This window comes from Triturus cristatus, chromosome 10, assembly GCF_964204655.1.
Source record: "Triturus cristatus chromosome 10, aTriCri1.1, whole genome shotgun sequence".
Classification (NCBI taxonomy): Eukaryota; Metazoa; Chordata; class Amphibia; order Caudata; family Salamandridae; genus Triturus; species Triturus cristatus.
The window spans coordinates 494,016,839-494,044,636 of NC_140593.1; the positions used below are offsets into that span (position 1 = coordinate 494,016,839).

The window sequence follows — 27,798 nt, forward strand, 5'->3', positions numbered from 1 at the left end:
CCACCTCCCCTGAACCTGTAGCGGACTCATGTGGGCTCCCCATCCTTGGAGGGATGCGTCTGTGACAAGTGTTTGTTTGGTAAGTTCCTGGTGGAACGGGACTCCTTTCAACAAATGATACAGCTGCATCCACCATCTCAGGGAGTCTTTAACTGTCTGAGGAAGAATTATGGTGTGCTTCCAGTGGTTGGCTATCTGGGACCCCTGATTCTCTAATGCCTGCTGCAGAGGTCTCATATGCAGTCTGGCATTGGGGACGATGGAGATGCAGGAAGCCATGGAGCCCAGCAGAGTGGATACTATCCTCTCTGCTGGGCTCTATGTCACACGAGGTGTGCCGAGGAGAGTGCAACTTGCAGTTTATTGAGAATAACCTCTCCTCCGAAGGAGACACACTTGCGTCTGCGGAGTCTAGAATTGCACCCAGGTAATGAATTCTCAGTTGGATTGAGAATGGATTTTTTGTAGTTGAGTCACAGACCCAACTGATTTAACACCGAATGCAGGATTGCAGGTGTTGTTGTAGAAGACTGGGAGCCGCACTCTTGAGCAGCCAGTCGTCTGGCTATGGATAGACAAAGATTTTTTGCTTTTGCAGAAAAGCCGCTACCACCACTATACATTTTGAGAATGTGCCGGGGGCTGACATGAGTCCGAAAAGAAGGACTTTGTACTGGAAATGCTCTGACGCTACCTGGAACCATAGAAATTTGCAATGTTTTCGGGAAATCAGGATATGAAAGTCAGCATCCTGAAGGTCTATGGAGCACTTCCAGTCTCCTTGATGAATCTGAGGAACAATTTGGTGTAGTGCCAACATCCTGAATCTTTCTGTGCGGATAAACTTGTTTAAAAGTCTGAGATCGAGTATAGGCCTGTAATCCCTGGTTGGGCCTTTCTTTAGAACCAGGCAGTAGCGGGAGTAAATACCCTGTTGATGCTGTGGCCAGGGAACTTCTTCGATGGGCTGTTTTTGCAACAGAATGATTACCTCTGAAGTAGCTTTTGCTGATGATCTCCGAGGCTGGATTGCAGTTGGAGGGGACTTGAATCAGATTGAATATCCATTCTGCACAATATCGAGTATCCACTTGTCCTTTGTGATGCTGTGCCACTTGTCCAGATGAGCCATGACACTTCCCCCACACTGTAGTGGGGAACAGCGCTGGGGAAAGCAAGCTCTTACTGTTTGGTCTGCTGCTTAGCAAGCTGATTGCCTGGAGACCCCTCGTCCCTGGTCTTGCCGACGCTGACGATAGAGGGACCTGGACTGATGGTGTTGCGAAGACCAGTAAGAGGTTTGAAATTGGCGACAGTCATAAGGACGTTATCAGTGTCTGAAGTCTTTATGTTTCTCCAGGCCAACTGCCTTCAGGGTGTCAAGTCTGGACTTCATACTGGACATCTCATCGTCTGGCTGAAAAGCGAAGTTCCGTTGAAGAGCAGGTTCAGAATCCTGTGTTGGGCCTCAGGTTTTAGACCTGTGAGTCGCAGCCAAGAGTCGCCAGATTCGAAGCATATGCTGCTGCACTAATGACCTGGTTCTCTACCGATCCTCATTCCAGTAGCATCTCTTGAAAATCCTGCCGATCTTCTTTTGGCAGTTTTTTCTGCGAATCTTGCGAGAGAGTCCCATAGTGACCTGTCATATCTTCCTAGGAGTGCAGAGGCACTAACGACCTTCATATAGGAAGCCTAAATGCTACACATCCTCTTCCCAAGGGAGTCCATTAATTTGCTGTCTTTGTCGGGTGGGACTGTGGAGGAGGACGCTTCTGTGTGAGCTTTTCTTGCTGCCACCACTATATCGGAGTCCGGTGTAGGGTCGGACCACAGAAAAAGTGGATCTTGGTCTGGGGCTCTGTACTTTTTGATAATGCATGGTGGTGCTGATCCTATTAAAGCAGGGGTGAGAAAAGTATCAAGAGCCGGTTCCAGTAGCCCAGGTACCAGGGGAAGTAAAGGCCTAGTGGACGACCTGTGAAGAAGGATTTCAAAGATGACTGAGGCCGAGCTGTTTGCAGTCAGCATCTCAATGTTCAGCTTTGTCGCCCCTCTACATAGAACCTCGTTGAACGTGACGATATCCACTGGCGACACTCTTGCAGGAGGGTGGCAGACAAAGTAGGGGAATAGTATTCCACAGAGGTTCTAGATATGTCTGTCGACCAGGATGAATATCTGTGTCTATGCCCCCGAGGTCTCGAGGATTGAGAATGCCGACACCTGGTAGAAGACCACCTGTGAGGTGTTCGAAACCTACGTCTTCTTGGAGAAGGAGATTGCTGTCATCATGGAGATCCCCTAGGGGATCTTGTGACAGATGAAGATGGACGCACCCCTCTAGCGGATGTTCGAGTGGGGGAATATGTTTGGGAGTAATCCGATCCTGGACTGTGCCTTGGCACTCTCCACTCTTTCACACGTTTAAACCACCTAGTTGAAAGATTAACCAGAGGTGTTTGATGTCCTGAAGCATGAGATCTCTCCGACATGATCTGCACAATTCTAAGGTTCGGAGAAAATGATGTGCTCTTCGACATCGCCTGGCAAGATCTCAGCATCGGACTCTGAGATTTCACCACCTGAACCTCCTTTGACGTCGAAGGCGCTCTCGACGTCAGCACAGGCGACTCAGCCATCCTCTGTCTATTCATCGGTGGTGGTGGTGTGAGACGACACCGGCCTCAACGACGACCCTCTTCGCCTCGACATAGGACGTGGGGAGGACCTCGATGTTGAGCGTCAATGTTCTGGCGTCGGTGGGGAACCCGACTGAGACCATCACCGCAGAGCAGCCTACATCGGTCGATGAGTTCTCGACGCTGTTTTAAGTCTAGACTTAGTTGATGTCATGTGCGACCACTGTCTCTTTGACATCGACTTTGCCTTAGCTGAAGGGCCTGGGGTCGACCATGTTGTCAGCAATCGTTCTTTCGACGTTGCCCGCGGCAAAGGTCTTCCTGTCTACGAATTGGATGCCGATGGTGAGCATAGAGGTATGTTCAATGCTGATCTTCTTTCTGTCGACAGCGAAGCAGAACTGAACCTCTTTTTCTATGCTCAGACCGCATTTGAGAGGAGGGCTCTTTAAAAGGCAGTTTATTACCTTCAACGCCACTTGTAGATTTTTTTCCTCTCTCCTGCATGGCATGCAGTTTAATCCTTTCCCTGTCCCGAAGAGTCCTCCTGGAAAGTTGCTGGCAGTAATAACACTTGTCTGTGTGGTGTGAGGATGGCAAACACAGAATGCAGACAGTGTGGGGGTCGGATTTAGACATTTTCGTCCCACACGAAGGACACTTGTTAAAAAAGGGCTGGCATTTCTGACTTAAAAAAAAATCAATCAGCAAAGTAAAAAAAAAAAAAAGATGAAAATAGTACAGCTTGTACTCAAAGACATTGAGTCAAGTCAAAAAATGTAACTTTAAAATATCAATTAATGATAAAAAGTCAAAAACTGAGAAGCTCAATGCTCCAGGGTCCTCACAGAAGGAGCCGGAAAAAAGAACTGACCTAACTGTCACCTGTAGGGCATGATGGGAGCCTGGAAGTCTCGGAGGTCTTTAAAGCACAGCACCAGTTTTAATCTGTTGTGTTTTCTATATGCAGCCTTTGGGCTAACTGCCTGCTATTTCCTTGCCTTTTTCCTTGATAATAAAGGCTATGTTGAAACAGTGAAGAGTACATTTTTCTATGTTACAGAAATGTTGAATCGATATGTGTTATTTTAAATGAAAAATACAATGGAATTTTGGCGTTTTAGCCTCTTTGGTGGTTAGGCTGCATATATATATATATGTGTAGATATATATTGCTGTATGTTTCAGAGTACATACATATCTTTCTTTCTATATATGCTCCAAGGTCCCCACACGAGGGCGGGACTATTCAGTGCTTATAACTATTGATGAGTATGCCCTGGAAGAGAAAGTCCGAGTTCTCTCAACAGTTGGGCAACGGATCTTTTTGTTTTGAATCATAGGGACTTGTTTTCTGAATTACACTTTCCTGAGGATTGGAGACTGGTGAAAAAGCACAGAAAGGTAGTCTATTTTCTCATTCTATGACCAATTTCCTAGCAGCAAAGGAAAACCAGAGTGTACAGCTCAGTAGAAAGTCAGGAAAATTCTTGATTTAGAAGCTTAAGACTCAGGACCGTGCACCTAGGAACTAGATCCATTCATAAGAACCAGAAAAATAAATGGGCCATTAACTATAAACTTTCTTGCATAAAAATCAAAAGATCACCTGCATAGGTGACAGCCAGAATGACTATGGATGTTATCAGAATGTCTGTAGATCTTAACAAAGAAAATAATCAATTTTTTTCTAAATTATTATTAATGGTCTGCAATTAAATAATTGTAGCGCCACCATTAAGGGACCAGGTACCAAGATCGTACTCTCAAAGCAGTACCTACGGGTATGAATGAGCAAGTACAGTGTACAGCAAGATTTACGTTCCTGGGCCCGTGGCATGTGGGAGCTCTTGTGGTTACAAGCCTGATACAGTGGCTGAGTTTGCCCACCTACTCCCCCTGAAGAACAATGAGATGAACAAAAAGTTAGACCACAACACCAGTCATGCACAAACACTTGATATCCAGGGACTGAGAAAAAAAATTGTAAAGTCAAATCGAGTATGTATGTAAGAGGGCAGTGTCCTGACTGAGATTTACATTTTCAAAGAAAGAGGCATGTATCATGCAAGGTGCTCCAGTTCCATAGTGTTTTGATCAGCACCACAAGAACATGAAGAAATGGGGGACGGCCATACGGGTAACTGTTGATACCAATAGAGGACTACCAAAGATATCTGCAGAGTGCTTGCTAGTATAGGGATTAAAACAAAAAACTTACAATAAGTGAACTTACAATAACAAGTGAACTATACCTTTTCTAAGGCTTCCCTCACAACTCTTTCAGTATCCCTCTTGTGATCCGATTTCATACGTTCCTTGAAGTCATTAAATATTTTGGTGTATTTATCGTGGCACATGTTTTGACAAGCGCCATCATTAGCAGTCTGGGTGCTTCGATGCAGCATCCTAGGAGAAGAGGCACTTAACTTCTTGGTCTGCGTTGAGATGGAAACCTTTTCAACTGGCGGAGGAAGTTTGGGAATTTCTTGGCTGGAACTCACTGCTTCAGTTTCAGGTTCCGGCTCCTATTTGTTAATAGATGCATTAGTCAATTTGGAAGTACAAGTGTTATTCCTAATATAGTAATGCAAAGGTAAAATTTTTATGTAAAACTAAAACTCAACAATTGTGATATTTTAAGCACTACTTCATTTAGGTCAAAGAAATTTGCTAACAATATGAATAGGGTCATTGTATAGTGAACAAACAGAACTAGAAAGAAATGTCAGCATATCATATAGAGATATATGTATATATATAATTCACTGAAAAAAACATAGGTTTCACAAAAGTTATAGTTAGCTGTACATTTCACTCGTAAAAAACCAATGAAATTCCACGTTATAGTTAGTGCAGGCAACTATAACTCACGCGACCGCAATCCTCTGCTGATGACATATGTGTCTTTATGAAAAAAAAATATTTGTAATATATGCATAGCTAAAATTTAATGGAAGAAGACATGGGCAAATAAGTGTCTAAATACAGTATTAGCATCAGCAGAGGATTGCGGTCGCGTGAGTTATAGTTGCCTGCACTAACTATAACGTGGAATTTCATTGGTTTTTTACGAGTGAAATGTACAGCTAACTATAACTTGTGTGAAACCTATGGTTTTTTCAGTGAATTTGCAAGGTTTTTTAAATGCTAATTCCTAACTATAACGTGTGTGAAACCTATGGTTTTTTCAGTGAATTTGTACGGTTTTTTAAATGCTAAGTTACTTTACGCCGTTCGTGCCGTGCCCACGTTACGCTGGATGGGCCATGTACGCACGATGCGCTTCGCGCACCGTCCGCACACGGAGGACATATTATGCGCTTCGTTGTGAAAGGTTATCTATTAAATGTTCCTAGTGTAAATATGCAATGCACAAAAGGTGCCCTGCGGGCACCTTTTGCACACGGGGGGGAATATGTGGAGTGTGTTTTTTTTAAATTAATTTTTTACCGTATTCGGCGTTTTTTCAAAAAAAAAAAAATATATAATTGTTGGCCTTGGGGGTCCTTCTGGGACATCCTAACCATGGCTAGGTGGTTAGGAGCTGTCTAGCCTGCCCCTTTTCATGTTATCCAACTTTGTTTTTCCTCCCCCCCTCAGAGTGCGAGAGAGAAAATGGCGGCCGACACTTCCTGGTTTCGACCGATTCAAATGTTTACTTTGATCTAACAACCAATCAGAAACGCGCTCGCGCACGGCACCGTACGCGTACGGTAGGCTTACCGTAAGCGCACGGAGCGCTGCCACAGATATATATATTGATTTAAATGCTATTTTCTCAGGAACTACTGAACAGATTTACACCAGACCTACAAAAGGCACTTCCTTGGCCTTATGGCTACCTCTCTGCCAAATTACAAGTAATTCTGTTCAGCCGTTCGGGCTGTAGCTGTGTCTAAAGGTCCTATGGAAAAATGCATGGGGAAAACGCGTTTTGGGACCCCCTTTTTTCTCAGCCCCCCGCTTGACGAATCACCCCGAGAATTTCAGGGTAGGAGCGGAGCGTAGCGCCCCATTAGTTTTGAAAATTTCGCGAGGATTCGTCAACCGGCGCCAAAGTTATTCCAAATAGAATGTTGCGGATTTCCTATGGAAACAGGGTCCTAACTATAACTACCTACTGGCGACCGCCAGTAGGTAATATATATATTTGTATATATACGTGTATATATATCTTCCCACTGGGAAATTAAACAAATGCTAAAGTGCCGTTATAGATGGTATGGTACTAAGATATTAGAATTATGTTAAAAAATAAAGAAACACTAGAAAATCACAGGAAAAAACAAAGGTTAAAGCGATGTTATAGTTAAGTGTTGAAATAAGCTAAAAACTAATGTTTAAAAAAAAAAACTGAAATTCACCAGTTATCATTTACTTAGCAAACTATGTGTGCCTCCAGCATGCACTGATTATAACCTCACATATTACATCATAAGTGACATGCTAAATGACATCATAGATGACATCATATCATGTTTGTACATGCATAAATTCATAAATATTTGTATATAGTCACTAAAGAACCAAAGGTTAAACTGACATATTAGTTAGGTGTGGTAATAAAATCTTAGCTTACATTAGAAAACCCAAGACATTCACTGAATAGTAATATTCATGAGGTGAAACGCCATCATTATGACATCATTGATTACCTCTCAAGTGACATCATTCATGACATTTCTGATAACACCCAAGTCCTATATAGCATTGGGTTACCGAGTGTACGCATGCGTGTCCATAGCATGGAAATAATATAAGCTCTAGAGGCACTTGTGATTGTGCATGTTAAAAGTCTAGTGGTGCATCTTCTATAAATCACTACATTTTGGTTTGAAAGTAGTACTCCATAAAGACAGTAAAGCTTGAGTGCACCTGAAGTGGGTTGCAGAGGTGTGTTTCTAAGTAGGTTGTAGCTTAAAGTCAAAGACTGTTCCAAAAACTTGACAAAGGCCAAAGCTTCTGTAGACAACATATTATCCACAAGTGGATTGTCTATACCACTGTATTATCACTGGGAGCATGCTGAATAGTTATAGCGGACCTTGCCTTGCTAGGTCACTTCCCAGCCACTACGCTGCCCATCCGTGTGCAGCCAGGTTCGCTTTTGCCAGGTTCGCTTTTGCTTCCTTTTGCTCTGTTTTCGCTCCTGCCTGCTGCCCTGATCCCTGCTCCCTGCCCCTGTTTTCTTCCCTGTTGCCGATTTCCTTCCCTGGTTCCCGCTCCCCTCGCCCGCCTCCCGCTCGCCCATCTCAGTTCCCGCCGCTGCTCCCCTGCGGCCCCGCCCCCGCACATCCCATTGGCCACCCCACTCCCGCCTCCCAGCTGCTCCTCCCTCCCGCTACCCCTCTTATGGAGGCCACGCAGCGGCGAGGAGAGCGGACCTTGCCTCGCTAGGTCGCTCCCCAGCCACTGCGCTGCCCCTCCGTGTGCCGCCAGGTTTGCTTTTGCCAGGTTCGCTTTTGCTTCCTTTTGCTCTGTTTTCGCTCCTGCCTGCTGTCCTGATCCCTGCTCCCTGCCCCCGTTTCCTTCCCTGTTGCCGATTTCCTTCCCTGGTTCCCGCTCCCCTCGCCCGCCTCCCATCTCAGTTCCCGCCGCTGCTCCCCTGCGGCCCGCCCCCCCGCACATCCCATTGGCCACCCCACTCCCAGCTGCTCCTCCCTCCCTCTACGCCTCTTATGGAGGCCGCGCAGTGGCCGCGCAGCTGGCACGCCGAAGGCGCGCCAAAGGCAAGCCTGTCTGCACCCGGTCCACCCCTAGCGCCAGAACCCCTGGACCCCACGCTCGCCACAACGCCAGACTCAGGTATGATGCCGACTCCCTCCACGCACTCAACGCCGGCCGAAACAACACCTGCTTCCAGGCCGCCCCGAAACGGACCCACGGTCCCTTCGCCTGCCGCACCTGCAGCTTCACCTGCGACAGAGCCACCAAACCTCCAAGGACGAGACCCAACAACCTCCGCTGCATCCTGCTCAACACCCGCTCCGCACACAAACACGCCGTCGAGCTCTGGGACCTGCTCGACACCTCCGACCCAGACGTGGACTTCCTCACCGAGACCTGGTGGAATGACTCCTCGGCACCCGACAACGCCATAGCCATCCCAGACGGCTACAAGATCACCCGCAGGGACCGCGCCAATGGAATCGGAGGAGGAATAGCCATCGTCTACAAGTTCACCCTCAAGGTCACCACCCACGCAGATGACACCCTCAACACCGCCGAACACCTGCACTTCCGGATCCACACCGACCCCAACACCACCCTCAGAGGAACACTCATCTACAGACACCCCGGGCTCAGTTCAGCGACTCCATCGCCGACCTCACCAGCACCCACGCACTCGCCTCAGACAACTCGTCACCGCACCCACCCACGCCGCAGGCCACACGCTGGACGCCGTCTTCTCCACAAGCACCCACGTCGCCTTCGACCACACCTCCAAACCCCACTGGACCGACCACCGCTGCATTCACTTCACCTTCAAAAAACCAACCACGCACCATCGCACCCAACAGCTGCCGCGCCGCTGCTGGAACAAAGTCACCGAAGACCAGCTGACCACCTCCCTCGCCCAGAACCCACCTATCAACCCCACCTGCCCTGACGCCGCAGCCCGCAACCTCAGGCAGTGGATCGACGACTGCGCCAACACCCTCGCCCCACTCAAGAGACCATCCAACAGCCACGCCAGCAAGAGAGCCACCTGGTTCACCGACTAGCTCCTGACCTCCAAACGCGCTTGCCATAAGCTGGAGAAGAAATGACTCCACAACCGAACGCCAGAAAACCACAAAACCCACAAGGACGCCACCCGCAGACATCACCACCTCATCAGACAATCCAAGAGATCCTCCTTCAAAGACCGCCTGGATAACAACACACACGACAGCAAAGAGCTCTTTCGCATCGTGAAAGAACTCTCCAATCCAAACGCCAGCGCCACCGACATCCCGCCCTCACAAGAACTGTGCGACTCACTGGCCATCTACTTCCACTGCAAAATCGCTGACATCCACGACAGCTTCAACTCCACGACCGCACCAACGTTACACAACTCCACCCCCCCGCGATCACCAACAACGCCAGCCGCCTGACCTCTTGGGTCAACACCAACGACGACGAGACACGCAAGATCATGAACTCCATCCACTCAGGATCCCCATCAGACCCATGCCCACACCACGTATTCAACAAAGCAGACGCGGCCATCGCACCCCAACTACGGAAGGTCATCAACATCTCCTTCGAAAAAGCGACATTCCCGGAAAGCTGGAAGCACGCTGATATCAACGCCCTCCTCAAGAAGCCCAAGGCGGACCCCAAGGACCTCAAGAACTTCCGACCATCTCCCTGCTCCCGTTCCCGGCAAAGGTCATCGAGAAAATCGTCAACATTCAACTGACCCGCCACCTCGAAGACAACAACATCCTGGACCCGTCCCAATCCGGATTCAGACGAAACCACAGCACCGAGACAGCCCTCATTGCCGCCACTGACGACATCAGACGCCAACTGGACAATGGCGAAACATCAGGCCTCATCCTCCTGGACCTGTCAGCCGCATTCGACACGGTCTGCCACCGCACCCTAAAGACACGCCTCCAAGAAGCCGGAATCCAACAGAAGGCCCTCGACTGGACCACGTCCTTCCTCTCCGGAAGAACCCAGAGCGTCCGCCTCCCACCTTTCCGGTCAGAAGCCACCGATATCATCTGCGGCGTCCCCCTGGGCTCATCCCTCAGCCCGACGCTGTTCAACATCTACATGGCCCCCCTCGCACAAGTGGCCCGCCACCACAACCTCAACGTCATCTCCTACGCCGACGACACCCAGCTCATCCTCTCCCTCACACCGCCAAAACCAACATTCACGAGGGCATGAAGGCCATCGCCGACTGGATGAGGAGCAGCCGTCTGAAACTGAACTCTGACAAGACGGAGGTCCTCATCCTCGGACCCACCCCCTCAGCCTGGGACGACTCCTGGTGGCCGACCGCTCTGGGGACAGCCCCGACACCAACCGACCATGTACGCAACCTAGGATTCATCCTCGACTCCTCCCTCTCCATGTCCAAGCAGGTCAACGCCGTCTCCTCCTCCTGCTACAACACCCTACGCACGCTCCGCCGGATCTACAAATGGATCCCGACCGAAACAAGAAGAACAGTGACACAGGCCCTCGTCAGCAGCAGACTAGACTACGGCAACGCACTCTACGCAGGAATCCCAGCCAAACACCAACGGCGGCTACAGCGCATCCAAAACGCCTCCGCCCGACTGATAGTCAACGCCCCCCGCCGCAGCCACATCACCCCCCTCCTGAGAGACGTGCACCCCATAGACAAGAGGATCACCTTCAAGCTCCTCACCCACGCACACAAAGCACTCCACAACGCCGGACCAGCCTACCTGAACAGCAGACTCAGCTTCTACACCCCCATCCGCCAGCTCCGCTCAGCCAGCCTCGCTGATGTCGCCCGCATCCAACGTACGACCGGCGGCGGCAGATCCTTCTCTTACCTCGCCGCCAAGACCTGGAACACCCTCCCAACCCACCTACGACAGACCGAAGACCTACTCGCCTTCAGAAGACTCCTCAAGAGCAGTAGCGGCACTCCCCCCTCCCCCCAGCGCCTTGAGACCCTCATGGGTAAGTAGCGCGCTTTACAAGTACCCTGATTGATTGATTGATTAATACAGAGATATAGACAAATTCAATGTATAAAGGACATTTATGTAAATGTATAGGTATTTATATAGCGCCGATCACCACTACGGGTATCTCAGCGCTGTACTCATACCGCTGAAGGAACCCTTCCTGGCTTTCCATGTGAGGTGTCCACTCCTGGGCACCCCCATGGTGAGGCCAGGCATCCCAGCGCTGTTGGGGCCGTTGTGGAGATTAAGCAAGCTATTGCCCAGAGTTGCAGCGTGGGGCCCATGATTAGAATAGGCACTGAGGCGAGAATATCCGGTCCGCGGAATTTATAGCCCGAGACCCTGCCGCGACGGGAATCGAACCCTGGTCCCGGACCAGTGCTCTGCATCGAGGTCTGCCGCTCTAACCATTGAGCCACATAAGGTGTAGATGTTTATTTCCAAAACTTTGCTTGAAGATTTTGAAGCACTGCACATTTTTGAATAATGTAAAATGTAGTGGCACATGGCTCTAAACCTGTTTGCCATTGTAGCCATCTCAGGAATGTGTGCAGTGTATTTTACAAAACTATGGAGGGAGGTTGCTGGGGGAATTCCCTATACCCCTTTCCCACTTAATATAATCATCATTTCAGAGCATTAGGAACTCCGAAAGAGGCTCCCTCCCATAGTGTCTCACACCACTATTTGACTGAAAGGCCGTCATATATTTTCTTAGGACTCCTGTATTAGGAGCATATTATACCCCACCCTTTGGAGTGCTGACAGGGGTGGAGCCCCTGACCATAACTTAACATTTGTGCTCCTTTGAACTCCGCAGACAAGTTCTTTCTAATGGGCTCTAATGCAGGGGCAACTCAGAATGATCAGGTTGCTGGAAATGAACTGCCTGGGGCCAAGGAAAGCTAGATGAAGCTAACCTCTCTCCCAGCTGATTTCAACAAACCAGTGTACCTATGTGTAGGTAAGTAGGATCTGATTTCATGGATACCCCCACTTTTTGCTGTTGTTATGCTGTTTTCCGACTAGTCTGACTGGGATCCTGCTAATCAGGACCACAGTCACTGTGTTCTCATCCTAAATTTGACAATAGTAAGTACTTTGCTACCTCCACAATTAGCTACTGGTGTACCTTTGTAAATCGCTAGTATATGGTAATAAGGTACCAGGGCATAGGTACACCAGGGGTCTGCAGCATGTATTATGCAACCCATGAGAGACCACTCAAACTGTGACCATAGGCCTGCCATTGCAGCCTGTGTGAGTGGGTGCTTGCACCCCTCACCACAGATAAAGGTTTCCTTTTATCTGAGGTTACTACACTTAAAACCTATAAGTCACTCCTATGACAGGCCCTACGGTCCTGAGGGCAGGGTGCTTGGTTAAAAGTGTGAGGGTGCCCCTTCATGAGCAGGGCACCCCTAAATACCTCGGGGTTGATTCTCCAGATTTTGTAAGCGCGGTCAGCCATTTAATACATATAGTGGACATCAAGTCAGTTACAAGATGTCTAACTAAATTGGCTGTACCAAAACCGGTCAAGTTTGGTATCAAACATGTTGGAATCCTACCCCAACACAGATTCCAGTGTTAGACGTCAGACACGATTCTGCCCTGCTTTTGAGCCAAGCTCGAGCAGGGGAAGGTAGAGCAATAGGTTTCCTGTCGCAGGGAGGTGTGAGCACCTCCAAAGACAGGACTTAGTGTATTGGGCTGGGGTGGTGGCACATGCCTGTGCCAAAAGACTGCTTTTAAGGGCACATTTGGTGCCCTACTTCCATGCAGCAGTTTGAGCCAGTTCAGGGAGCCCTGGGCTCCTGCTCTCACGTGAAATTGGACAAAGGATATGGGAGTATCCTCCCCTTTGTTCAGCCCCTTCTCTGGGAGGGACCCTTGAATCATCTCACTCCTTTCCCTAGGGTACTTAAGGGCTTACCGGAGGGTGGCTCTTCAGATTCTCGTGGGACAGGTTCAAACTCGAAACCACTTCAATTTCAACCGTCTGGGCACCTTGGACTTTGCCTTGAACTGAGACTGCACCCAGGAAGACTCCTGCTGCTCCTGGTCTCACTGTTCAGCAAGTACTATTCTTGTCTGTGCTTCATCCAGGTTCCTCTCCAGGCCTGTGGGCATCAAGGACACCCAAAGGAATCTCCCTTAGAGTGAAGGAATCACTCCCCTGCATCTGCAGGCATCGCAACGAAGCTGACTGGTCTGCTGCTCCTGATGTCCCACGGACTCCGAAAAGGCTCAGCAACACAGTTAGTACCTCAGAAACTCCCTCAAGGCCTGACCTATCCTCTCAGCAAGTTTGAAGCCAGTATCGATCGTCGGAACCGCTGGAACAGAACCCCCGTGCACTGCGTTGACTTGCCATTGCTTGTTGGCTCTGTCCTCGAGATCTTCAGGCTATAAGAAGCTCCAGCCTCCACAATCTCCTCCTACCAAGATCTTCATCCTCACCGCATCCTCTGCACCATGGGCCTGCATCTTTGGTAAGCTGCTCGAGGTCCTCTTGCGACTCCTGTGCCCGTGGGTCCTCTTGAGGGTCTTCTTTGTCTTCAGTGGGCTCCTCTGCTTGCCTGCTCTGACTGTCCTGTACTTGGTGAGTCCCGTGGACCTTGCTGGTCCCAACGCTGCCCCTTTTTCATTAACCACGTCTGCTACTGCTGCCAAGGCTTGTTGGTGCTTCTGCTGGACACCGACCCCTTGGTTCTTGACTCCCGACCTGGAACAGCTCATGAACGGCTCCTGGTCTTCCACAGCGTTGCCTGGTCCTTACAGCTGCAGTGACAAGCTCACTGTCATCACTTCTGCATCTTCCGTCATCGGTGGTCAATGGTCTTCTATACCCTCTGATTGCAGGTTCTTCTCTTCCAGAATCCATCCTTGGATTCCACCAGACTCTTCCACCTTCTTCGCCAGCGGCATCTTTCCTGAAGTCCTCCATTGGGGTCTACAGTGGTTTCCAACATCACTTCGCACCAATGCACCAGGCTTCCATGGTGTAGCTATCCTGGGTTCCTGGGGTATCCGCGGGTGGGGTGACTCTGCAAGCTTCTGTCTTCAACAGGGTCTGTTCAGGGGCCACTGGGAAGGGTCCTTCTTGAAAACTGCAACCGCGACTTTCCCAGTGACTTGCTTTGTGTACGCGGCTGTATTTCCACTCTACACACAGCCTCCGTGGGGTTCCTGGAAACTTACCATGGGTGGTTCCTTTTGTCCCTTCTGAGTCTTCTGGTCCAAGTCTCGACTTTGGTTGCAGTTCACATTCCACTTCTTTAGTATATGGTTTTGTCTCCACCTGGAGACCACTGTGTATCTGTGCTTACTTACCTGTTTACATTTGAAATATTGTGTGTATTGTGTTGATACCTCTGGGTAGGAGATACACCAATATGTTAGTGAGTTTGTATAAAAAATATACTTATTTTTGTAACTACACTGTGTGGTTCTTTTTCATTTAACTTACCCTATATGATTATTTCTGGTAAAAACAAGCTACTTAACACTCCTTCTGGACTAAGCCTGCATGCTGCTCTCCACAGCGACCAATTAGAGAGATTTCTATGGTTGTCTAAGACCAATAAAATGACCATAAGGATTACCTGGATTAGTGCAAGGTGCTTCACTTAAATAAGTGTGGCCCATATACTAAGACAGCCTCTTACACTATGCATAATGTAGTTGGGTCCCCCGAGTGACAATGTCCCAATTGTGTAATATTTGCCTTCCGTGGCAGATGCAAAGGGGCATCAAAACATGCCTTGAGTTGTCATTCCCTCCCCACTGCTCATCAGTGCCAGATTACTGGGAACTTCATGGTGACATTTGTGCCATCTGTGCTTCTTTCCCGTAGGTCACAGTGAATGATTAATTTCTGGCCCACCAACTACTCACTCGAGCCTGCTAAACTGATGTCCCCCTCTATCTGGTGACTTAAGGGTTCTGCTCCCTATGACTCCTCATTCTCAGCCTTACTGCCAGTGGGATTTTTCTTGCTTCCAACTAGATTTCCACCACCATGGGTATGAACAGTGGTGAGAGAAGAAAACAAGTTACTTACCTGTAACTGTAGTTCTCCAGTATTGGAAGCTTTCTTAGATTCACATGCCTGAACCATTCCCCGTCATCGAGATGGGAGTCCCAGGTATATAAAAATGCAATGTTTAGATAAGTACAAAACAGAAAAGAGGCCTAGGCCCATTTCCATTTTGCAACCCATAACTCATGTTATGTAAAAGAGACAAAAAATTGTCCGTGAACCAATCAGAACCTCTCACCCCCTATCACACTCCTGAGAGAACCTTTTGCCCCTCAGATTTTTTAGCACTTGTGCCCCAGATAACCTTTGTGGCAAAAATCCAAAGGTGAGCCTCTCAGGGGAGGAGGGTGGGTCGCATGTGAATCTATGAAAGCTTCCAATACTGGAGAACTACAGTTACAGGTAAGTAACTTGTTTTCTTACTGCAGTATTGGAGCTTTCATAGATTCACATGCCTGAATTAGAATAGCGAGCAGTAAAACAGCACATTTTATTGTGCATAAACCTGACCTCAGGCAGCATATGGTCTGAAAACTGCACTTTATATACATGTATACTGATTTTTCAAACTTACAGATATCACACAGTATTGAGATAACTTTCGACATCAAAATAATAAAATATACCATTCTTAACATATGACATCATAAAGCATAATAATAAAATGTGCATATGTAACAAATAAAGGAAGGAGGGATGAGAAAGAGGGCTCACCATCACTGGCAAAAGGTTTCTCAGCACCGCTTGTCACACTGCCACATCCTTCTCATTGGCTGCATCCAGGCAATCATGTCTGGTGAAGGTGTATGTACTCTTCCAGGTGGCCGCCCTGCAAATATCCTGGACAGGCACTCCAGCAAACAAAGCAGTGGAAGTGGACACTGCTCTCGTAGAATGAGCACGAACTTGTGTATTCAACGGCTTCCCGGCCGCCTGATGACAATATTGTATTGCACTGGAAATCCATCAGGCAATTCCCCTTTTGGTTAGAGGAAAGCCCTTCCTGGGTGCACTAAAAGATACAAAAAGTTGTGAAGACTTGCGGAAAGGTTTTGTTTTTTGTAAATAAAACTTTGGACAGCGCTGGACATCTAGTGAGTGGAGAGCTCTTTCTGCCGCCGTAGTCGGTTGAGGAAAAGATCTTTTAAGAATTAGCGTCTCATTCAAATGAAAGTCTGATGGCACTTTGGGTATGAATTTCGGATTAGTTCTGAGTACAATCCAGTCCTCCTTAAACTGCAAGAAAGGGTCCTGTACAGTGAGAGCCTGCATCTCCCCAACTCTCCTGGCCGAAGTGAGTGCCATGAGAAGAGCTACATTCCACGATAGGAATTTGAGATCCGCCCTGTGAATTGGTTCAAAGGGCTGCTTCATTAATTGAGATAATACAATGTTCAACTGCCAGAGAGGTGGTGGAGGCTTTATTGGAGGGAAGGTTCGAAATAACCCCTTCATGAATTGTTTGACGATTCTTTCAGACCACAACGATGGTCCTGAGGAAGTTCTTCTGTAACGTGATATAGCGGCTAGATGCACTTTAAAAGACGCATGATCTAAACCAGATTTTGCCAAGAGCAGAACATACGGGATAATCTCATGAGCTGCCAACCTCAGAGGATGAATATTAGCCTCCTGGCACCATAGACAGAACCTTTTCCATTTCATCCTGTATGTTTTGTTTGTACTCTCTGCTCTGGCCTTCGACAATATATCTTTGCATTCCGATGAAATATTTTAACGTTGAAATTCACAGTGTTCAGGAGCCAAGCCGCTACACGTAGTGATTTTGGATCTGGATGAAGTACTTGTCCCTGGGATATCGTTAAGAGGGAAGGTATCGGTTGAAGGCGAATCGGATTAACCTCCGAGAGTAGAAGAAGCTTCATGAACCAGTGTTGTCTGGGCCACTATGGGGCTATCAGGATCATTTTTCATGGTTCCCTCTTGGTCTGTATAAGAATGCGTGGCAGGAGGGGAATCGGAGGAAAGGCCTAGGCAAAGACGCCTGACCATGCCATCAAAAACGCATTCCCCCAAGATCCCCGTGGTGAAGCCAACTTGCGAAGAACCGGCATTTCTTGTTCTGAGCGGTCGCGAAGAGGTCCACTGTCGGTTCTACCCATCTTAGGAAGATGCCTTCTAGTATATCCTGATTGATCTTCCACTTGTGGCAAGTTGATTTGAGCCTGCTCAGAGTGTTCCCCTTGACATTCTGATCCCCCGGAAGACCTTCCGCTTTTAGGGATATTCCATTTTGAACAGCCCATTCCCATATTTTCTGGGCTTCCTGAGACAGGGAGAGTGATCTTGTACCTCCCTGTTTGTTAAGATAATGCATTGCTGTTGTGTTGTCTGTCCCGATTAGTACAGCCGATCCTTGTATTCTCGGCAGGAAAGCCAGCAATGCTAATCCCACTGCCCTGAGTTCTAGTAAATTGATGTGAAGTTGCTGTTCCTGTAACTTACAACGACCACTGACCTGGAGGTCTTGAAGAAAGGCCCCCCAACCTGGATGCATCGATGGTAATAACCAGCAGAGCTGGTTCGGTAAGGAAGGAAAAACCAACAGATATTTCATTGTTCGGTCCACCACGCTACTGCTTGAACCATGGCAGGTGTGATTTTTACAATGTCGTCGAAGGATCCCTCTGCTTGACGCCACTGCCGATCCAGTTGTTCCTGCAACGGACACATTCTCAATCGGCAGAAAGGAATGAGGGGGATGCAAGAGGACATCGTTCCTAGTAGTGACTTGTAACGGCGTACTGAAATACACTTTCTTTTTGCAAATGCCTGGGATAGAGAGATTATTCTCTGTTGTCTCTCCATTGAAGGAAACGCCTTGCTTACTGTGGTGTCCAGAATCTCCTCCAAGAACGTTATGTTCCTTGCAGGATGGAGGGATGACTTCTCCGTGTTCAGAGTCAGGCCCAGTTCGGCAAACAATTCTACACATACCGCTGTTGACGACTGAGCCGATGCTCGTGAAGGCGCTTTGATTAACCAGTCGTCCAGGTAAGGAAATACCTGGTGTCTTTATTTCCTTAGAAAAGCCGCCACTGGAGCCAGACATTTTGTAAAAATTCTTGGGGCTGATTTGAGGCCGAACGGCAGTACATTGATCTGGTAATGGTCTCCTGCTACAGCAAACCGAAGATACTGCCTGTGGGAAGGATGAATGGGGATGTGGAAATATGCATTCTGCAGGTCTAAGGTGGTCATAAGATCCCCTGAGTTTAAGAGTAGCAGTATGTCTTGGACGGAAACCATCCGGAAATATTGCTTTTTTAGATAAGTATTCAGAGATCTCAGGTCCAGAATAGGACGCCATTGAAGAACATTCTTTCGGACTAGGAAAAAACGGGAATAAAATCACCTTCCTCTCTGGGAGAGTGGCATCGGTTCTATTGCTCCCTTTCGGAGCATTGCCTGAATCTCCAAGCGCATCGGATATAGATGTTTGACCTCTTGACGTGTCGGAGGAGTACAAGGCGGGATTTGAAGGAACTCTAGAGTATGTCCAAATTGTATTAGATTGAGGACCCATCGGTCCGTAGTTATTTTTCGCCAATGATGAAGATGATAGGAAATTCTTCCACCCAGGGAAACTTGTGGCGGGAGAGGGATAAATGTAGCCGGATCCTGAAGGTTGTCATTGTCTTCGCGAGTTGTCCTTTCCTTGACGACCTCCTCTTCCTTTAGGGGCAGATTTTGTATAGCACCCTGCCTGTCATTGACCGTACTGTTGTCGGTACGGCTGAGATGATGTCGAGTAGGTGGGGTATCCGTTCTGTTGGTATCCCCCTCTATATGATGTTTGGCCTCTACCCCTAGCTCTTCGAAAGGGCACCTTCCGGTACTGCAGTGTCCCCAGGGCCTTTGCGGTATCTGTATCCTTCTTGATACTTTGTAGCGCATCATCAACATGTTTCCCAAACAAGGCTTCCCCAAGATCTTATTTTGGACCTCCGGTCTAAAAGCTGTAGCTCTCAGCCATCCTTGACAGCGCAACACCGCCGCCCCTCCAAGCAATCTGAAAGCCGTGGTCCCAATGTCCATTGTGTAATCAATGACTTCAGCCGAAGCCCTTTCTCCCTCCTGAAGGATGTTCCTGACCTCCTGTCTACTATCCTCAGGAATCAGGTCTATGTAAGGTATCAGGTCACACCACATCTGCCTATCATATCTGCCCAGAATGGCAAGGGCACTCGCAGCTTTGACCAGAAGAGCAGAAATGGAAGAAAACCATTTTCCTGCATTATCCAAGCGTCTACCCTTTCTGTCAGGAGGCGTTGTAACAGAAGCTGACGGATTTTTGGACTTCTGCTGAGCAGCCTGGGATATGACAGAGTCCGGTTTGGGATGGCCCACTAAACAAGCTGGAGCGTCCATAGGAGCTTTATACTTCTTCTCCAGTCTGGCGAGCACCGGTATGATTGTCGCCGGTGTCCTCATGACCTTAAGGCCTTTCTCCCAAACGAACAAGTTACTTACCTTCGGTAACGATATATCTGTAAGAAACATTAGTTAGTTAGATTCCTTACCTTAGAATATCCCCAGGCGTCAGGCTGGATCCGGAAAGATTCTTCGTCAGCAGTACCCTTGCGCGTCTGTAGGCGTCGTCTGCGACTCCGCGTCCATCGTCGGCGTCGTGATCGCCAGGATGACGTCGGAGTACTTAGACACCGCCCTCGCGCGCTGACGTCAGTTCTTGTACATAGCTTTCCGCGCCAGGAACGCAGAGCCATACAAGAAACCAACACTGGTGCCATGAATCTAGGGCCCTGAAAGGGATGACCTTAACCCTAGATATCAGTTCGCAGAACGGGGAGGATGGGTGGGGCGGTAAGGAATCTAACTAACTAATGTTTCTTACAGATATATCGTTACCGAAGGTAAGTAACTTGTTCATCTGAAAGAAACGCGTTAGTTAGATTCCTTACCTTAGAATAGATACCCCAGCAATACCAACCCCAGTGGTGGGTCTGCGAACCAAGATTACACCAGGAAGTCCTGGAGAACGGAACGGCCAAAGAAGCAGTCTCTCCGGACTTGGCTGTCCAGGCAGTAATGCTTGTCAAACGTGTGCAGCGAGGCCCACGTTGCACACGTTACAAATGTCCTGCAGAGGGACTCCCCGTCCCAGAGCAGTAGTAGCCGCTGTGGCCCGAGTGGAATGGGCCCTCAGCCCCACAGGAGGTTCCTTCTTAGCCAAGGAATAACAGGCCTTAATGCACAAAACGACCCACCGAGATGTTTCGCTTGTGCACCGCCCGCCCCTTCTTGGCGCCCACGTAGCCAACGAAGAGTTGGTCGTCTACCCGGAGCGGTTTCGTGCGGTCCAGATAGAAGGAGAGCGCACGTTTTGGGTCCAGACGGTGGAGCCTCTCTTCCTCTTTCGAGGGATGCGGAGGAGGAAAGAAGGTGGGCAATGTTAAAGACTGGCCGATGTGAAAGGCAGTAACCACCTTAGGGAGAAAGGAATGACGAGTCCTGAGAACAACCTTGTCCGGATGGACAGAGAGGAAAGGAGGTTTAGAAGAAAGAGCCTGGAGCTTACTCACTCTTCTGGCAGAGGTGATGGCAACCAGAAAAGCAGTCTTAAGAGTCAGAAGACGAAGAGGACAATTATGAAGTGGCTCAAAAGGAGCGCACATCAGATAGGTTAACACCAGGTTCAAGTGCCACTGAGGCATTACGAAAGGGACAGGAGGAAACATGTGAGTAATGCCTTTGAAGAATCTAGCACCAACAGGGGACTTGAAAAGAGAAGGATGATCAGGAAACCATAAGAAGGCAGAAACAGCTGAAAGATATCCCTTGAGGGTGCCCAGAGCAGAGACCTGCTGGGCCAGGGAAAGAAGAAAGAGGAGAACCTCGGAAAGGGGATCCACAGCCTTTGCTGTGCACCATGCCACAAATTTGTTCCACCTGCAGGCGTATACCGTCTTAGTGGAGGGACGCCTGGCTGCCAGAATGACATTATAGACTTCAGGAGGCAAGTCAAATGGCATCAACTGTCGCCGCTCGGTCTCCACGCATGGAGGTGGAGGCTGGACAGGTTCGGGTGGAGGACCGTCCCCTGCTGCTATGACAGAAGGTCCTCCTGAAGAGGCAGTCGAATCGGGGGATCGATTGACAGACTGAGTAGCTCGGGATACCAGTATCTTCGTGCCCAATCCGGAGCCACAAGGATGACTTGGGTCCGGTCGCGCCTGGTCTTCTTCAGCACTCTGGGCAGAAGTGGTATAGGCGGAAAGGCGTACAACAGACCGCAACTCCACTCGTGACGAAAAGCGTCTGCGAGCGAGTGCTGCCTTGGAAACTCCAACGCGCAGAACTGATGACCCTTCGTGGGAATCAGAAAGTAGTGGGAGTAACAACCCGACCTACTTCTGGCCCAGGAACGCGCTCGATGGCCCCCTTGGCCAAGAGGGCCGTAACTTCCTCCTGCAGAAGTTGCAAGTGATCCCCCGACATGCGGTGGTACTGCGGTGGCATGGCTGGAGGGGTCGCCTCGAAGGGGAGGGAGTAGCCCCTTCGGACGATTTGCAGCACCCACCTGTCTGACGTGATGGTACGCCAGTGGAGCAGGTGATGGCGAACTCTGCCTCCCACTAGCGTGGAATGGGCCTGAAAGGTCAGACTAGGATGGCTTTGAGGCAGATGCTGCGGGAGCAGATGTGGGCTGACCGGCTCTCCGTCCCCCTGCTCCGCCTCGGCGGAATCCACGTCCGTGTTGAGGCTGGTTCTGCGGCCTGTGGCTAGATGGACGTACGGGGGCGCCCCTTCCTTGGCCACGAAAGGGGCGAAAAGCGGAAGTTTGCGGGCGCGGGGCCGAGAGGCCCAAGGACTTGGCCGCAGCCCTGGAGTCCTTAAAGCGCTCCAGCGCACTATCCGCTTTGTTGCCAAAAAGGCGACGGCCATCGAAGGGCATGTCCATGAGTGTGCTCTGGACATTCCCGGAGAAATTCGTGGATCTCAGCCAGGCGTGGCGACGAATCGCCACCGTTGTCGCAATCGCTCTACCTAGCGAGTCTGTGGTGTCAAGCCCACATCGAATGGAGTACTGCGCTGCATCCCGCCCCTCAGCAAGAGCCTGGGCGAGCCGTGCCTGGGCCTCCTCCGGACACTGGGGTAGCACGTCCGCCACCGTATCCCACAAGGAGTGGGTGTAACGGTCCAAAAGGCTTGTGGTATTAATGGACCGCAACCTTAAACTGAGGGAGGAAAACAGTTTCTTCCCAAACTGTTCCAACCTTTTGGATTCCCGATCCGGAGGAGTGGACGGGAAGGCGGTCTGGGACGTAGAGGCCTGGCTAACCAGACTCTCAGGGGTGGGGTGCACTGACAGAAAGCTGGGGTCGCCTGGAGTAGGGCGGTGGCGCCGGGCCACGTTCCGGTCCACAGGACTGAATGTGAAGGCCTTGGACCAGGTGCCCATCAAAACGTCAGTGAGTGTCTCATTGAACTGCAGTAGAGGCTCCGAAGAGCTTACAGGCGGCTGAAGCACCTCAGTGAGGAGGTTAGTCCTTACGGCCGCTGCAGGGAGGTCCAGGTGAAGGGCTTCGGCAGCCTTGCGCAGCACCACAGAATAAGTTGCACCCTCCTCCGTAGCCACGGAGGGAGGAGAGATGAAGCCAGTGTCAGGCAAAGTGTCGAGACCACTGGCAACCCCCAGCTCGTCTGCCCATTCCTGACTTAACTGGCACTGCTGTGCCCGAGGGTCCTCAGACCCCTCCCAGTCGTCCCCATCATCTGTCTCCTGGTAGACAGGTAGAAAGGACGGAGCCGGGCAGTAGATGAAATGCTCGTCCATCGGCGCCGGAGACGGCGCTGGGTGGTGCCGCTCTGACGCCGGACCCAGACTAAAATTGGGGACGGCGTCGTCCAAAGACGGCGTCGGGGGCGGCTCCATAGGGGTCGGCGGAGGGGTCGTAAGGTCAACCAGCGTCGACCGGGATCCAGGCCTGGATCCCACGGGGACCTGCGGCGTCGGGACCGAAGTCGACGACGGCGCCGGGGCCGAAGCCGCCAGCTCGCTAGGCCTCCCAGTCAGGCCTGCGGGGCCCAAAGGGGCGCCGGCAGGCCTTGACGGCATAAGGAGACTCCTCATTGCCACGAGGACGTCCCGAATCTCGCCCGAAGTCGCATTAGGCCCAGGGACCGGAAAGTATGGGGCCAGATGCGACTCCTGCGGCTCCGATGGAGCCGCGCGGGTGGTGCCACCCGAACCTTCAGCCGAGTCGCGCGACCGGCGAGGGGAGTCAGAAGAGCGATGTCGCTTCTTCGACTTCTTCTTACTGTGCCTCGACTTACCTGAATGCGAGGACTTCGAACCCGACGAGCGGTGATGACTTCGGCTCCGCGACCGGTCCCTTGACCTCCTCCTCGACCGGGACATCGAGCGGAGCTTGCGGGACCGCTCCCGCCTAGCTTTGGAGGTCAAGGCCCGGGAGTCGGGGCACGACTGGTCATCATGGTCGGCCCCAAGGCAGTAGAGACACCGACGGTGGTGATCGGTAACCAACATCAGTCGGTGACAGGCGTCACACAGCTTGACACCGGGCATCCCTACCCGCACCAGGAGTCGAGGTCGACTCGAAAGAATAGACCAAAAAAGTCCAAAAAGTTAGTCAAAAAGTGACTAAAGGGTATGCTCTTCCTGGATCTGCGCTTACTGGCGTGGAAAAAAGACGAACTGACGTCAGCGTGTGAGGGCGGAGTCTAATTACTCCGACGACGGACACGGAGTCGCAGATGACCCCCACCGACGTGCAAAGATACTGCTAACGAAAAATCTTTCCGGATCCAGCCTGACGCCTGGGAATATTCTAAGGTAAGGAATCTAACTAACGTGTTTCTTTCAGATATGGATAACGATCAGGATAGCACGAACTGATTTCCGGTACGGCTCCTTGAAATCATACAAAAAACACTCCGTTTGGGTAGTTGACATTGGAAGTTCAAATCTCTTTGCCGCCCTTTCCATCAAATTATGGAATCCGCCGATGTCCTCAGGTGGCGATTTAATCGGCACTGGAGAGGGAGAAGAAGGTGAAGGAATAAGGTAATCATGCCATTCCTTGTTAGGGTCTGTTATCTCACCCTCCTCTTGGTCATCATCTGTGGTGACTGGATCCTGTTGAGGCATTGGTTGAGGTGATCTTGGGAAGGGCTCTGGCAGTTACTCCCTATTTCTAACAGGAGTAGCTGGAATGAAGCGTGGGCGCGGAACAGCTAATGGTACCCTCCTGAGATTCTGGAGTTGGTGGAAACCTCTTTCTAGAATCCGCCAATATAAACTGTAGGTCCATCAGTAAGGAAGACGGCATGCCAACCATCTCTTCCTGGTAACCCTGACGATATTGCTGTTGTTGGGGAGGGTATTGATACTCTCCGTATTCCTCCTCAAAGTCATCGTCTTGAAATTTCACATGTAATTGTGAAGGGCTACTCGCATAGCCAAAAGGGCCTTTATTCTCCTCCTCTGAATCCTGCTCCCCAGCAGGTGTGATGGTACAAGAGGTGTAATCTTACTCGGTGAGGTGATTTCTGGTGTAATTCTCCTCTTCCTGGCCACTTCCACTTTCTCCGGTGTTTTTTCCCTCGTCGACGACACCGTCGTCATCGATGCCATAGTCGTCAATGCCGCCGTCATCAATGGCAGTGCCTTAACCATCATCGACGACGTAGTCACCGTCGTCGTCGACGATCCCCCCTGACGGAGCAGTCGTCGTCGTTAAAGTTGTCGTCGTCGCCGATACCGGTGTCGAAACCGTCGTCGATAGTGACATCGTCGAAGGAGAGTCACTAGTCACAGGTCGTGAAGGCTTCTATGGGACTAACTTTACCTCAATCTTCGTCGTCGACGACAAAGTCTTCTTCGACGATGCAGAAATCGTTGATTTTACCTCAGGAGGCATTGAGGCAGGTTTCTTGAAGGATTGTTTGACCTGAGCGGGGAATTTAGATGGCTCAGAACCAGTCTTTGTTACAGTCTTATCCCCGAAGCATGCCCCTTACTCTCCTTTTCTCTAGGTTGAGGAGATTTTGAGGGACTGCGCCCAGAAGACCCATGAGTGGTCTTTTTGAGGGTCTTCTCAGGACACTCTTCTGAGGTACGAGTATGAGGTGATTTCTTCCTCTTGAGACCTCCTGGATGATGAAGAAGATGGCCTTAAGCTTTTTAAGCCATATTAAAAGGCGTCCTTCACGGTCCCTGAGAGGTTTACTCGAAAAGGTACGACATACCTTACAGTCTTTCGCTTGATGGTCCGGGTAAAGACAGTAGAGGCAGTTAGAATGAGGGTCATCAGTGTAGAGCCTCTTCTTAGAACAAGTGGCACAGGCTCTAAACAAACCCTTTTTCTCTTTTCCAGACATTCTCAAGCAGAATGAATCAGTAGTCAGCAATGAAGATGATATCAGCCGATGAAATTCACTGGAAAAAAACTCCAAATCTAAAGTAGCAAGAGAAAGTTTGAGCAACGCTCAAAGGAGACTCCCTTGCACAACGTGCAGTAGAAAATCTGAGGGGCAAAAGGATCTCTCAGGAGTGTTCTAGAGGGTGAGAGGTTCTGATTGGTTCAGTGACAATTTTTGGTCTCTTTTACATAACGAGAGTAATGGGTTGCAAAATGGAAATGGGCCTAGGCCTCTTTTCTGTTTTGTACTTATCTAAGCATTGCTTTTTTATATACCGGGGACTCCCATCGCGACGACGGGGAATGATTCAGGCATGTAAATCTATGAAAGCTCCAATACTGGAATAAAATATCACACCAACAACTTCGATCAATATGCCTTTTTCAAATTGTCACAAGGGAAATACGGGACAGTTGCACCTGTAGCTAAAGAGGCCATCTCCCGAACACCAGGTCCATTTCTTGGCGAAGTGTACCTGGCCATTAAAACCTCCAAAAGTGCATTGAAGGATAAGACTGATTCACTGAATATAGATCTCAAATTACTATGTGAAAACTTCAGTTAGATGTCAGACGCAGGTTGCCTGAGCTGAAGGAGGCTGCATATGATTGGAAATGATGCTTTTTCACTAAAGTGGGAGAGAGACATCCTGCTGTTGCAGATTGGCTTGAGGCCTCTGCTCTGTGCTTCAGCGACTCACATTGTGGTGAGATACCAAAACAACTGTGATATACTGAGCGCACAAAATGTACTAGAGGCAGGTAATCTGCAATTAAACCTTGATTTATTATAAGAAAGGAGAACCCCAGAAAGGTGTCCTGCCTAGATCAGAGAAGAGTAACCCTGTGGCAGAGGAGTGGACAGCAAATTAAAGCACAGTTGGAACAGCACCTATTTCACTAAATTGTGCCTGTTTGCTATTTCTTGTGTAGTATCTAGTTGTGTGTGTAATAAAGTACTTGGATTTAATATTTTATTTTAAACCGTTGGGTTGGTCAATCAGTTATTCTTCTGCTAGGTGATTAAGTAATGAGCTTGAGCACCCCCAAACTACCTGCAGAAGGGATTTTATATGGCCCAGTTTCTATTATTATAGCAGGATGAACCCTGGGATATCAGAGACAGGGGACACCCATTCCTCACGCCATTCCCCATGGCACAGCATGCTCACCAGATATAGTCTTACACCAGAGGTTAGGGTGTAAAACAAATCATGCCCACGAAAAAATAAATCTCATCAACAACAATGCTGAAAAGTTAACACACTCTGAAGGGATACGGTTGGACTATGAGGAATTGTCAGTTAAATCACATCATAGAGAACATTACCTATGTTTTTTACTCTTCTGAAAGATAAGTTTTCTCAACATTTTGTGAAGCTACATCACATAACGAAGGATGGGCTGAGAATAACCACATGTTGTGGAATTATTGTCATATCCAAGTGTTTTGACAAGGAGTGAGTGAGTTACTTAGGGGGGTGATGGGCACTAATACCCCACTGAAGCGGTTGTAATACCTCTTCGGACAGTTCCACAGGCCTAAGCCACTGCAACAACTTTGCTGCTGTAAAGATCTGGCATGGATAGTGGCAAAATGAAATACTGCAATGGGTTGAATGTGAAAAAGGCTTCTAAGCTACATAAATGACTGCTAGATATGATCAGATGATCCTGCTGGGAGGTGGACACCCTTATAGAGCTCTGGAGACCTCTTGCAATAGATGAGTGGGACAAGGTATTATATGAGCTGGAAGGCAAAACAGACACATGCCCATACTGAGCGACACTTACCCTGATGCGAACTATCAGTACAATCCTTCCATTCACAGTATATGGAAGTTTGGACTTAACCTTGCAGTGGGCCCCCTGCTGCACCTGGGGTTCCAGCTCAAAGGAGGACTGTATTGGTTTATGAGTTTGTGACTGACTAAGGGAGGGTGAGGGGCGGAGGGAGAGGCTTTCTATTTGGGTGTTCTAGTCATGCATGTATAGGTTTTCTACCCATTATTAAGATG

The 27,798-nt window shown here is 49.3% G+C and overlaps 1 protein-coding gene across 5 annotated transcripts in view; it reads right to left on the reverse strand.

Moving 5' to 3' along the window:
- The window catches only part of ZMYND11 (zinc finger MYND-type containing 11), a 785,443-nt gene that overhangs the window by 101,182 nt on the left and 656,463 nt on the right, over positions 1 to 27,798 (reverse strand). For all 5 annotated transcript variants that reach the window (XM_085631939.1, XM_085631940.1, XM_085631942.1 and 2 more), the window contains one exon: positions 4,898 to 5,170. In XM_085631939.1, coding sequence (XP_085488065.1) covers positions 4,898 to 5,170 — 273 coding nt within the window. The remainder of the gene's footprint in view (positions 1 to 4,897; positions 5,171 to 27,798) is intronic.